Source organism: Alexandromys fortis, unplaced genomic scaffold, assembly GCF_014885135.2.
Source record: "Alexandromys fortis isolate MF-2015 unplaced genomic scaffold, M_Fortis_MF-2015_v1.1 scaffold_180, whole genome shotgun sequence".
NCBI lineage: Eukaryota > Metazoa > Chordata > Mammalia > Rodentia > Cricetidae > Alexandromys > Alexandromys fortis.
The window spans coordinates 452,219-465,825 of NW_026068143.1; the positions used below are offsets into that span (position 1 = coordinate 452,219).

Genomic DNA, 13,607 nt, shown 5'->3' on the forward strand with positions numbered 1-13,607 from the left:
AAAAAAAAAAAAAAAAAAAAAAAGACATTATGAGAGCCCTGGCAATCACACAATGTGAAATTGGATTGAAACTTGAATCTTAGTCTTACCACTTTAACATTTCTTTTGCATTATTGCTCAAGAGAAAATGCAAATGAGGAGGAACGCAACAATATTAAGAAGCTGTGGATGATTTTGAAATGTTTAAACTAAAATTATTTTTATTTTTAAAACGTATCACTTGCCTGCACTTCAAGTTCTGTATTAGAAGTTGGCCTTATGAAAGAGCCTATATTGAGTCATAGGTAAAATATGGCTGACAGGTTTTCTTTAGGCCCAGCCTCCTTAAACTACTTTGACTGAAGGCTTGTAATTTTTATATATGAGGGAGGCTTGTTATATACTCTGTAGTCAATAATTAAGGGAGACGAGACAACTCTTCATGCATGCCATTTAAAAGGTCTTAGTAGACTGATGCCTAATATTTACAGCCCCTCACAATTACTTATGGGGTTATTTATTCCCTGCTTTCTTTCACTGAGGGTTTGAAGTTGCTGTATAATGCTTTGTAGTTTATAATGTGCCTTCACATACGTCACTTTTAATCTTTATGAGAGTTCCTCGGGAAACAGGTATTATTAGTGCTATTTGTGAATGAGAAGCGGAGGCTCACAGAGATGAAATAAACATACCCATGGACATACAGTTAGGAAGTAGCAGCACCAGACTACTAATTGATGGTTTCATTGCTTGCCCAGTGAGAAAACACTATGCCACTGGGCGATAAGCAATGGCTGGGCATGACTAGTGTTTAAGAAGTGTCCATATGCAGCAAGGATATCAAATTTTCTGTTCGACTTGTAAACCAGTCTGGGATGCTTTTAGTTTCTTTGGGAGAACCTATGAAATATTCAAAACAGAGAAAGAAAATTGAAATATCTTTGAGATATCAGCATTTTCTTATTCTATAGGAAGATTAAAGGAACTGTTTCCCTGGTCGTCTTGAGAAGACACTAACCCTTTTTCTCCAGAGCCTGCAAGCTTCTTCAAAATGGAGATCTATACCTTTTACTGTAGCAACTAATTGTCTGTCCTATTGCAATTATTTGGTTGCCTCCTGAGATTGTAAATTCCTCAGAGGCAAAAACTGGACCTGTAACAGATATTGAAGATAGGGTGTGGTGCTGAAGCTGAAGAGATGTCTCCACAGCCAGGAGCACAGAATGCTCTTCTAGAAGACCATATCTTTATTCCCAGTACCCATGTTAGAGGGCCAGCATAACTGCATATACCCACAGCTCCAAGAGACAGACACCTTCTTCTAGTCTCTCCAGGCACTGCTGAATTGTGCACATGCAAGCACGCACACACACAATTCAAAAAGAATAATAAAATATTTTAAAAATATGGTGTGATGATAAAAAGGGGGTTGAAAGGCCTGTCGAGGATAGATTTGAAAAAGGAGGAAGTGGGACAGAAAGATGTACATTCCTGCCATCTGGAACAAGGATAGTGAGCAGGGGTGGTTTATGTCATGGCTTAATTCCTAATTTTCTTTTTAAAACAGAAATGATATGTAGTGTATGAATGAAATAAGCTGTATAAGGTTTTGATGTTGCTTGGAAATTTTCTTACTGACATGTTTTAAATGATTACTGATTCAAACTACCCAAACTAGAAAGGGCCTTTAAGAGACAGAGGTCAACCACATGTTTTGGATTTTCTCAACTCTCAAGATTTTTTGTGTCATTGTTCTCCACATATAATTCATGGAAATGGGTAATAATTTTTCATTAAAACCATGATTGGCTGGACATGGTAGCATAAGCCTGTAATCGTGGGAAGATTGCCAAAAGTTTAAGGTCAGCCAGCTCTACATAGTGAGTCCCAGTCCAGCGAGGGCTAAAGAACGGGACCCCAATTCAAAACAAACCAAAATGATTGCTTAAAATATATGTAAATAAGACTGCAATTAATCTTCTTTAGTATTGTGATTAACACTGTTGAACATTTTTATTAAGCACAGAATAAATTTAGAATTATTACCATATAGTTATAGCTTAATTTTTAGAGGAATTTTACTATTTTAGGCAAAGTTGCTACTTTTTGTGTCAAAATTGTTACTGGAGATAGTTCTTTCTTTTTTGAAAGCATTTTTTTTTATTTTCAAGATTATAATGTAATTATGACATTTTCCACTTTTTCTTCTCTCATGTCCCTCCCAAACTCCCTCTCAAATTCATGACCTCTTCTTTTTCTTATTATTGTGTAAATAGAAATATATTTAAGTTATAAATTTAAAAAATATATAAAAGTATATCTACTATATAATGTATAATATATATAACAACTATATAATATCAACAATTTAATATAGCATGTGTATATTAACAAACACATACTTGTGTTGATTCTATATCAGACTCAAATATATTTGTTATATCTCTCCTTTAAGAAGAGTGATTGAGGGCTGGAGAGATGGCTCAGAGGTTAAGAGCACTGATTGTTCTTCCTGAGGTCCTGAGTTCAATTCCCAGCAACCACATGGTGGCTCACAGCCATCTGTAGTGAGATCTGGTGCCCTCTTCTGGCCAGCAAGCATACATACAGACAGAACACTGTATACATAATAAATAAATCTTTAAAAAAAAAAGAAGAGTGATTGATAGATATCAGCATACTGTTTAAAATTAGTGACTTATTCTATAGAAATTGCTAACCACGTGATTTTTGGCCTTCACTTTGACACAAAAAAAAAACCAAGATTCTGTTATACATCACTTTCTTGTTGTACCTTTCTTATACTCTTCTAATGTAGCTGAAAATTTTATCTTTAGTAGGACAAAGTTACCACTAAGTGATACTTCCTGAGTTCAACTCCTAGGATCCACATGTTGGAGAGAGACTATACCAGCTATCTTCTGACTTCTACATGTCCACTGTAATATATGTGAACCCAAACACATGTATGGCTGTGCACGCGTGTGCATGTGCACACACGTGCATACACACGCACACACACAATGAATAAATGTAACTTAAAGGGATAGAGTTAGACATTTTTCCTTTATAGTTTTTGATAAATGATGATTCATCACCTGTTTATTTTCTTTATTTTAGGCATAGCTATATGATTACCTATTCAGATTGTTTTAGTAGTCTGCAAGTCTGTTTCTAATTTAGCAAGAATGCTAATGTTATGTATTCACAAACCTTTTTGAAGATTGAACTAAACTATTTTCTTTCCTGTAGATCTTTACATGGATGAGATGGCAACCACTCAGATTTCCAAAGATGAGCTTGATGAACTCAAAGAGGCCTTTGCCAAAGTTGGTGAGTGTATTTTATACTAAACCATAGGAAAGGTGCTTTTTATTTGGTCTTATTGTTATATCTTGAGAAATTGTCATGAATCAGCTTTAGCCTGAATGACATAGTGAGACTGACTTCAAAAATTAGATGGACAAAGATTTAGATGTTAGAGTGAAAGTTGTGTGATTTCGGGCAGGCATTGCCCAAAGGTTAATGATACTTACCTGATTCAGTCCTGGAAACCCACATGGTGGAAGGAAGATCTAATTCCTTCAAGTTGTCCTCTGACCCCACCCACACACACACAGAGAAAGGAAGAAAGAAATGCCATAAATTTTATTAGTATTTCTATATGAGCACTTATTAATATCATTTCCAGTGCTCCTTCTTTCCACTCCAACTTTCTCTCAAATTCGTAACCTTATCTTCTCTATTGTATATATAAATTTTTAGTTTTTAAAATATTTTAGTTATATCTATTATTTAATGTGGACAAGTATTTTTTTTTCCTCAGGGCCCTAGTCATTAAATCGGGGTTGCTATGTCATTTGAAATTTTGTATTTTGAATATCATGGTTTTTTTTTGTTTGTTTTTGTTTTTTTGAAGGGGATGGGTTGAGACAGGGCAGTCCTGCAACTCATTATGTAGATCAGGCTGGCCTTGAACTCACAGAAATCCACCTGGCTCTGCGCCCCTTGTGCTGAGACTAAAGGCACACACCACAACATCCATCTGTAATATCCTGTTTATCCAAGATGAGTGTTTGGAGTGAACATTGGAGCATTAGATGGAATTCACCATTCCTGTGGTATTTATTGGTTGAGAAAGGAGTCTAATTCTGTATCCTGCCTACACTAGTCAGCCTTGAGCTCACTGTGTAAACTATTCATCTTTCTAATAATAAATAAAAATATAGCATCAGGTAAAGAGGCAAAGGCATAGTTTTCATATAGAACAAGGTACTGAACCCAGAACCTCATGCCTGGAAAGTAAGTGCTCTATCACTGGGCAACATCCATAGCCACTGATATTTTGAGAAAATTTCACTGAGCTGTTCAGGCTGATCCAAATTTGTGATCCTCCCACCTCCCCAAGGAGTTGGAATTCTAGGCATGGCTTGTTTTCCTTTTTGTATGTTTGTTTGTATACATATTACACAGATGATAAAAAATCAAGTGGTTAAAAGATAAAGTGAGATGGAATAAGAACTAACTACATGTAGACTCACAGGAGGCAGTGTGTGCTTAGGCATGGGTTCTCAAAAGGTCGTGACCCTTTTGGCTATCGTCCATCTCTGAAACTGTTTACACTACGTTTAATACCAGTAGCAAAATTACAGTTATGAAGTAGCAACAGAAATAATTTTATGATTGGGGGCCACCACAACCTGAGGACCTGTATTAAAGGGCTGCAGCATTTAGAAAGGTTGTGAACCGCTGGCTAAAGGTAAGCAATGTCTTTTTAGCATTGCCTAAACTAAAGACAGTGAAGCTAGAGCATAATGGTTTATTACTTAAATCAGATTCACTCTTAAATATATGCTCAAAAATCCGACTTACATAAAAGGAAAAAGGGGATCTATGTTTCCCATTGATTGATTAATTTATTCTCTCTCTCTCTCTCTCTCTCTCTCTCTCTCTCTCTCTCTCTCTCTCTCTCTCTCTCTCTCTCTCTCTTTTTGAGACATAGTTTGTTCTAGCCCAGGTTGGTCTCAAAATTCACTCCAAATAGCCCATGATGACTTCAAACTCTAAATCTCCTTCCTCTGCCTCCCTAGGGTTGGGATTACAGACATTGCCAACACACCAAGCTTAATGTGGTGCTGGGGATTGAACTCAGGCCTTTGTGTGTGCTAGGCGAACTCTCTACTAACTGAACTACATCCCTGATCCATGATCTATATTTTCTAAAAAAAAGCATGTATATTAAGAGAAACAGTATGCCTTGGAGAGAATAACACCCACCTAGAAGAGCTATTCATATCTTATGCTAAGCCTAAATAGAAAAGGTTAAATTGTTCTGATTCTTAATTTTATTTGATAAAACAATACATTAAGTTGCTATAGTTATGACTCGAGAAGAATGGAAGCACATAATCAGATATTCAATTGATGAAAATTAGCAAATGAGTTTTTGGTCATAAGAGGTGGGGTTATTTTGTTGTTACGTTTTTCTCTTTTGTCAATATTCGTTAGCTTTGTTCTTATCATAAATGCTTTAGGAATGTATTTCCTTGACCATTGTTTTTTGCTTACATCTACTTTTTGGTATTAGCAGCAGCATAGTTTGTTTATGAATAGAGCATTAAAGTAGGGACCATGACTTATTAATGTTGCATTGCTTAATCACTATGCCTAGCCTCCTGAAAGAAATGCTTGTTGTTGTATGGCCTTGACCTGATGTGTGGCCTCATAGAAATATTTATGTTCAATGTTTGCTTTACATTAGCATTAATTCAAATGTGAGTCACTTGATGGGAGTTGGAGTAGTTTTTATGAGATAAACAGCTGAACTACTCTGTTAAGACAAAGTAATAGTTGACCCGTTATTGCCATTGTAGAAACAAGGTTAAAGTTTATTTAGTAAGTACGGGATCAGTTAGAGCAGTGGTTCTCAACCTTTCTAATGCTGTGACCCTTTTTTAATACAGTTCCTCATGTTGTAGTGACTCCAACCATAAAATTATTTTCATTGCTACTTCATAACTGTATTTTCCTATGGTCTTAGGCGACCCTTGTTGAACTGCTGAATTAGAGGTTTGAGTGCAAAAGGTCCAGAACAACAACAGCCTACCACTTTGGAACGCTTAAATTTCCATAGGCAGGAGGTGGAACTATGAATCCCATACCAGGCACATGTTTCACTATATACCATTTTACTAACATACAAGCTGCTAACTAGAAATCATGAGGCCAATATTTCTGCCTTTTCTGAGTAGTACTCTGTTGTATTCCCCATCTAAATATCTAAAGCAACGTTGCATACATGTTAAGTTCCCTTTAAATATTTAATTACTTGAATCTCAAGGAACCGTAAATGGTCTTTTGATGTACTAGGGTTTTAGCAATATCAGTTGTAAATACAAAGGGTCATTGTTGTGAAAAATTTATTATGAAAGATATTTTTGGTGCACGCATGTGTGTGCGTGTATGTATCTGTCTGTCTGTCTGCCTGCCTGCCTGCCTGTCTTTTGGAGGTAAGTATATGTGTGGTAAATACTTTTGTAGAGGCTTACCTTTCAGGAACTCCTTCAAATATTAACAGTTGAATCGTTTGACTTTCCTTTAAACCTCTTTGTAGTTTTTAGGTGGTGTTAGTTTCAGAGCCCTAAGGCAGCTGTCAAAGGTGTTGGGGAATTTATTTTCTCATTTTTTTTCAATTGAAGATCACTTATTTGTTTAAAAAGTCTCTAGAACTTATTTTCCTGGCCAGGGTAATTGTTTCCTACTTTGTGTAGTAGGGGAGAGCAGAGAAAACTGCTTTGTATCACTTCAATTGTGACAAAATATGGAAACCATTTTCCTCATCTATTAACAATAATAGCCTTGATTATCTGCTTGGAAATTCAGCAAAATCATAGTGTGCAGAGAAAATCTCTGTAATTATGACTAATCACAGGTTTTGTGCAATCAATTAATAGTGCTTTGAAACTCTGTTTACTAGCAATAAATTGAGTATTAGGTTTTAAAATTCTTTCTCTCGCTTTTTGCACCTGCTTACTGTTAAGTTCTAATCACATGTAATTATTTTAATTATCTCAACTATTGTCTCAGTATTTCCCTTTGGGTTAGTGGAAACCGTAGTGTCCCCTCCCCCTCTACACAACAAACATTTCTGTTTTCATTTAAATGCTGCCCTCCTGCGTGATTTTTTTTTCTAAAGAGAACAAATCTTATCATGTTGGTGCGTGCCTATAATTTTTGCCTTTGTGCGCTATACTTCTTGTACCAGGGTGGTTGAAGCAGGATGATCTCAACAGTACCAGGCTAGCCAAGACTGGATAGCGAAACCTGCCTCTAAAATATATTTTGAGGCCTGGTGTGGTAGCACACACCTAATCCCACTACTTGAGGTCCTAGGCCAGCATGGTCTAAATAGAGAGTTGCAGATCAGTCAGGACTACATAGTAAGACCGCGTCTCTAAAAACATAAGACTAATAAATATATATTTCATTCACTTACAAAGTGAATGAATATTAACCAGATGAAAGAATATGTCTTTTATATTCTAAGACTTTAATTTTAGATTATTTACCTCCAACAATGAATCTGAGGTAATTTAAATCCTCAGTTTGGCTTTAGACTTGCAACAACTTTCTTTAAAATAGGACTTATGAGGGCTGGGGAGGTGACTCACTGGTTCTTTACCCAGCACCCACAAATGGCACTCACAACCTCTTATAACTCCAGCTGCAGGGGATCAGACACCCTCATAGGAACTCTGGGCAGCTTCAATCACATATGTATATACCACTTACATATACATAATTAAAAATAAATCTATTAAAAATAATAAAATATGTCTTTTTTCTTCCCCAAAGCATGCTATAGTGTACTTTTATAAACATGAAAGTCAGGATCTTTGAAACACAAGAGTACTTGGGATGCTTGAGTGACTGGGAATAGTGTGCTGCATTCTTTTGAGGTTGCCCACCAAATGAAGTCAAGACATCTTGGTTGTGGTGATTTAGTTGTACCAGATTTCTCGCAGCCCAGAAAGTTGAATTATTTCCAATTACTTGATATCCTCTAGAATATAAAAACCGCATCACAGTGCCACAAAATGTGGCTGGCAGTTTAGTTCAGTTTACTTTCAGTTTTGGATAAAACTACAGCACTGCACATTTTCTTAATTATACCTTAAAACATAAAAATACAAAAACTACGAGGCTAGTTTTGTTGCTACGTGGTGGAGCCGTTGCTTAATATATAGAAGGCTTTGGGTATGCATGTTTGTGTGTGTGTGCATGTGTGTGTACATATGTATATGTATATGTACACATATTATACACATATATTTCTAGACCCACAAGAAAAAAATGTATGAATGAACAAACAAATAAATAAAACCAGTCATAGTGGTACAAACCTGTACTCCTAAAATTTGGAAGTAGGGACAAGAAGAAGTGGAAATCAAGACTAGCCTTAGCTACTTGACAAGTAGAAGACCATCCATGTGTTACCTGAGACTCTACCTCACAAGATTAAGTGACAACTTTTCATACTGTCAGTTTGGGGGTAATCTGAAGACCATGCCTGACAAATGTAAAGTTGTACAAGTGCCTGTGTGAGAGTGTAAACAGTACTGCACACATATGAGAACATGTCTATTTGAGCATATGTACATAAATATTTTTAGAGGGGGAGAGTGGCAGCAGGTGGAAAACTATAGCCAAACTGCTAGAAATATCCAAAAAAAAAGATTATAAATATTTCTGTGTAGTAATATGAGCAGCGGGGCTGCATCCCCAGCACCACTGTCGCCTGCTAGCTTATGCCTCGAAATAATTACACGGACACTGTATTCTTTTAAACACTGCTTGGCCCATTAACTCTAGCCCTTACAGGCTAATTCTCATATCCCGATCAACGCATCTCTAATAATCTGTGTAGCATCAGTCTTACCGGGAAAGATTCTAGCCTACGTCCATCCTGGGTCTGAGCTTCATGCGTCTGCCTCAGAGAGCAGAGCTATCGCGTCTGCCCGGGAGAGGGGAGCATGGCGTCTCTGTCTGAGGCATCTTACCTCACTTCCTCTTCCTCCCAGCATTCTGTTCTGTTTACTCCTCTCACCTATGTTTTAACCTATGAGGCCAAGCAGTTTCTATATTACTTAACCAATGACCTTCCTCCATCATTTCTGACTGCCCAGCCTAGGTCTTCTAGACTCATCCAGTCTTCAAGCTCTTTGGGAATCCACTATTGAGTACGGTTTTGTGTGTTTTGCTCACATGTATGTCTAAGCACCACATGTGAAAAGGGTGTCAGCAGAAATTATGATTGCAAATCACCAGGTTGTTACTGGGACCTGAATCAGAGTCCTCTGCAAGAGCAGCAAGTATTCTTAACCACTGAACCACCTCTCCAGCCCCTGGTTAAGTTTTTAAAGCAATGTTTTTGTGGAAATTCATTATTACACATTTAAATTCTTTTTGTTGTTGTTTCTGCTTTTATGAGACAGGGTTTCTTTGTGTTTCTCTGGGTGTCCTGGAACTCGCCTTGTAGACCAGGTTGGCCTCGAATTCACAGAAATCTGACTGCCTCTGCCTCTCTGAGTCTGATTCAAATTTTTATTATCAATTTTCTAATTAAAATATATTTAGAATACATTTATTAAGCTAAATTGAACTTTTTATCCCTAGCCTTTCCAAAAAAGTGAGTCTGTACTTGATTTTCTTCTTTAAATTGTAATGAGCACTATCCAAAGTGGTTTAATGTAGATTCCAAGTATGTATTGCGTATGAGGGCATATAGTTTTAACGTTTTTGTACGAAAATCACCAAATTTAGATGGATTCAAAGAGCATTAGAGCAACACACACACACACACACACACACACACACACACACCCTGAGGGTCAAAGGAAGTCCTCGTCTTTCTTACTGTTAGATTTATAAGGCAAAGTAGCACCCCAGAAGATGCTTTTGAAGTGATGGATTATAGTGCCAAACCCCTAGACAAGGGCAGTGTAAAACAGCAGCAAAATCAAAACCACTTGAATTCTGGCTCAGCTTTCTCCAGACAAGGACTTAAAATAGCTTAAATAACAGGATGCAAGGGGAGGGAAAACATTTCCTTTTAAGGTTATGCATTCTTGGTGTGATTCAAACTTCTGCAGGAACATGGCTGCATAATAAGTTTATTTACTTTGAGGTTAACTTGGGGGAGGGTGTTGAAGGAGGTAACTGGCATTTAAACTAATACTTAGTAAAAGAGAATAATATGATTTCCTTTAAAACAAAATGCAGATGTGATTCCACGAGTGTCATCTGAGAAAGACAGAGAGAGAGAGACAAACAGAGAGTGAATTCCTTGTAACCAACATTTGGTTCTTTTCTGATGAATTCAGCAACTAGTCTGGTGCCGTCTTGAGTGCCTCCTAGTGATTTCTTTTTTAAGTAGAATGTTTTTCTGTGCTTGTTTTTAAAATACACTTGGTATATTAGTGAAATGTGATCTCTTTACCTTGTGCAAGCACTTGCTTGGTCCTTAGGTGGCATTTCTTTTCTTCCCGTGGCTTTTTAGTCTACCCATACTGATCATATTTCCAGAATGAAAATGCTCACTGTAGTGTTGTGAGTGTTGTACATACATAAGCTGTATGTAAACCATTTATGATCTTAATACGTCAGTTGAAATTTGATGGCAGAAGAGACAAGTCTTCCGAATGCTAAGCCTCTTCTGCATCGTGCCAATGTATAGAAGCAGTGAATGAGCCAGAAATGGCATCCAGAATGTTGGCAGCTTTAATGGGAAAATATAAAGCTACCTTCATGTCTGGTGTTTTTGATTTTAGTTTCCAGTTAAAATTGCTTTTGATCTGGGTCTGTTTCTCACATGCACACATTATTAAAATCTTATGTTTATATCAAAACTCAGGATGGGAAAAGTTGACCATCAAACATGGTCTTGAGCTTTTGGTGAATGCTGTTTCTGACAAGATGGATGCCGGCTATTTAGCATGTACTCCCTCATATTTTGGCACTTTAGATCACTGTCACTGTTTAAGAACGTGTTACTGTTTTTGTTTCTGCTTTTTCTTTTTAAACTGGAGACTGAAAATAAAATCAGCATAAAATGCTTTGAAAATAATTACACACGATGTTGTGTCTTCCAAGGACTTTACCAGCTGGGAGGTTTTGTAAAATTAACTACTAGCTGCTGCCATTTTCAGGCTAGCTCTGCTTTTCTTCCCCTCCCTTTTGATCTAAGGATAGCTCTGCCTTCTTAATGACACTAAAATTATTCTCTTCCAATGTAGAACTTCCATGTCCTAGTGAAGGATCAATGCGATTTGCTAATGCTAACACTAAAATGCCATAGTGTAAATAGGATTAGCATCAACTGAGGTAGCCAAGTAGAATTTATGAAAGAAAGATGATATGCATTCTAATCTCGGGAGAAGTAAAGGATAAACTTCCTCAGGAATTCCAAAGCTTTACAAGAATTTGAAGGCCATTGGTTCAAGTGAAATCCATGGGTCCTTTCTGATTCTTTTCTTCTCTCATTTGGTTCCAGGCTAGTGTCTGTGACAGTAGCATAAATTGACTTGTAATGCTGTTTTGGGAAAGTGTCTTGCTATGTTTCCCAGACTGGTCTTGAACTTCTGACTTAAGTGACACCTCTGTGTGACCAGTCAGGTGAGTAGCCAGGATTACAGGCAGCCACAAGGTCCCCTAACTCAGTGATACTTCTTAACAAAGGCAAAGCTGAATTCTGCATTGGAAAAGATAGCCTGATAGTAGTCTCTGCTCTCTGCACTTAGGTCCTGTTTGGTGATTGTGGTCACTTAGCAAACCAAATTACAGATCTGACTTTGCCTGGTGGGGACAGGATTAGAACAAAGGGAGAGAGATTAAATGTTATTTAAGAGATATTTCTGTCTAGGTTTGGTTTCCTGATGAACTGGCATTCCATCTTTTTTGGTACTATTTCTGTATTTTTGGTTATTGCTGCTTAGTTTTGTTTTTAAAACACTCATCTAGGATTAGAGCATTTTTTTTTTCTGGTTAATGTCGGAGAATTAGTTTTTTTAGGCAGAATTCTTCCTGTTGCTCACTATATGCAAGGAACTGTGGTATGCGAAATGCTTACAAAGATAAGGAGATAATGCTAAAAAAAAAAAAAAAAAACCTTTGTCAAGAAGTGTGAAACCTAATAAGGATTGCCGTAAAGTGGCAAATTTTTGTTTCTCCAACCCCCCCTTTTAAGTTTTCCTCTCCTTTGCTAAAATTGTCTGTTATTCCTACCCGACTCTGAAATGGAGTTTCCGTGTGTGGTAATTTTGTGGTTATATTTGAAGGTGGCTACTTCCCGGCGTCTTTTAATCACATCGCTGACCTGTGTTCTAATTAATGCTCAAGAGATGTTATTGCAGAAGGAGCTTACACAGACAGTGGTTCGCTGTGCTGTACAGATGTTATTACAGATGGAGTTTATGCAAACAGCGGTTCTTTGTGCTATTCAAATCTCTATTTCCACCTAATAAAAGAAAAGCCAGACAGACTTTCAGGATAGCTTCATGATGCTATGAATCCATAATGATTTTTTGACATTTATCTTTAAGTTTGTCAGTCTTCTGCTTTTATGATATCAAAAGAACACTTCTGGAGTACCAAGTCAAAACTGGTATCAAGAATGAAAGTTTAAGGGTTTGGGGACTTAGCTCAGTGGTGGGGGGCTTGCCTAGCTAGCCCAAGGCACTGGGTTCAGTCCTCACCTTGGGGGGAGGGAAACAGAAAACAAGAATAAAAGTTAAATTGTGTTCTGATTAATGCTCTTTTGCAAGTCAGAGAAAAGAAAAATACATTTCAAAATATTTTCCTTTCAAACACTGAAGTGGCCAGAGTTTTCTTAGTTAAAGGGAGCAAGTTCTTTCTTTCTCTAAAAGTATTGGAAAAATGAGTTGGGGTGATTCCCAAGAATCCCACACCCATGTACTTCGTGTCCTCTGGCCTTTCCCTAAGAACCTCCCTCCTTTCTTTAATGCCTGTACTTAAATCTTCTGAAAATCTCTAGCGAGCAAGATGGCTCAGCAGGTAAAAGCATTTGCCACCAAACCTAATAAATAAATAACCTGAGTTCGACTCACATAACACTCATTGAGGAAGGATAGAGCTGATTCCTACAAGTTGTCCTCTGACCTCCAGGCATGTATGAGAGTGCACATGAGTACACACACACACACACACACGCACTAAAAATGTAATTTAAAAATTAAAAAATTGTGGAGAATGTCTGAGGAAGTCACCTGACATTGACCTTTCACCTCCACATGCATATGTACAAGTCCATATATATGCACACATACAGAAAATAAAAGACAGTGACAAAGACTATGTTGTTAAAATCTCTTTAAGAAATTCCGGGATCGGGAACTCACCAAGGCCAGCTGGCCTGGGTCTGAAAAAGCCTGGGTCAAAACTGGTCTCGCTGAACATAGCGGACAAGGAGGACTACTGAGACCTCAAGAACAATGGCAACGGGTTTTTGATTCTACTGGACCTAGTGGTTTTGTGGGAGCCTAGGCAGTTTCGTGGATGCTCACCTTACTAGACCTGGATGGAGGTGGGTGGTCCTTGGACTTCCCACAGGG

The 13,607-nt window shown here is 37.5% G+C and overlaps 1 protein-coding gene across 4 annotated transcripts in view; it reads left to right on the top strand.

Moving 5' to 3' along the window:
- The window catches only part of Pls3 (plastin 3), a 110,503-nt gene that overhangs the window by 67,758 nt on the left and 29,138 nt on the right, over positions 1–13,607 (top strand). For all 4 annotated transcript variants that reach the window (XM_050126867.1, XM_050126866.1, XM_050126865.1 and 1 more), the window contains exon 2: positions 3,232–3,312. In XM_050126867.1, the coding sequence (XP_049982824.1) occupies positions 3,240–3,312 (73 nt within the window). In that variant the 5' untranslated portion in view covers positions 3,232–3,239. The remainder of the gene's footprint in view (positions 1–3,231; positions 3,313–13,607) is intronic.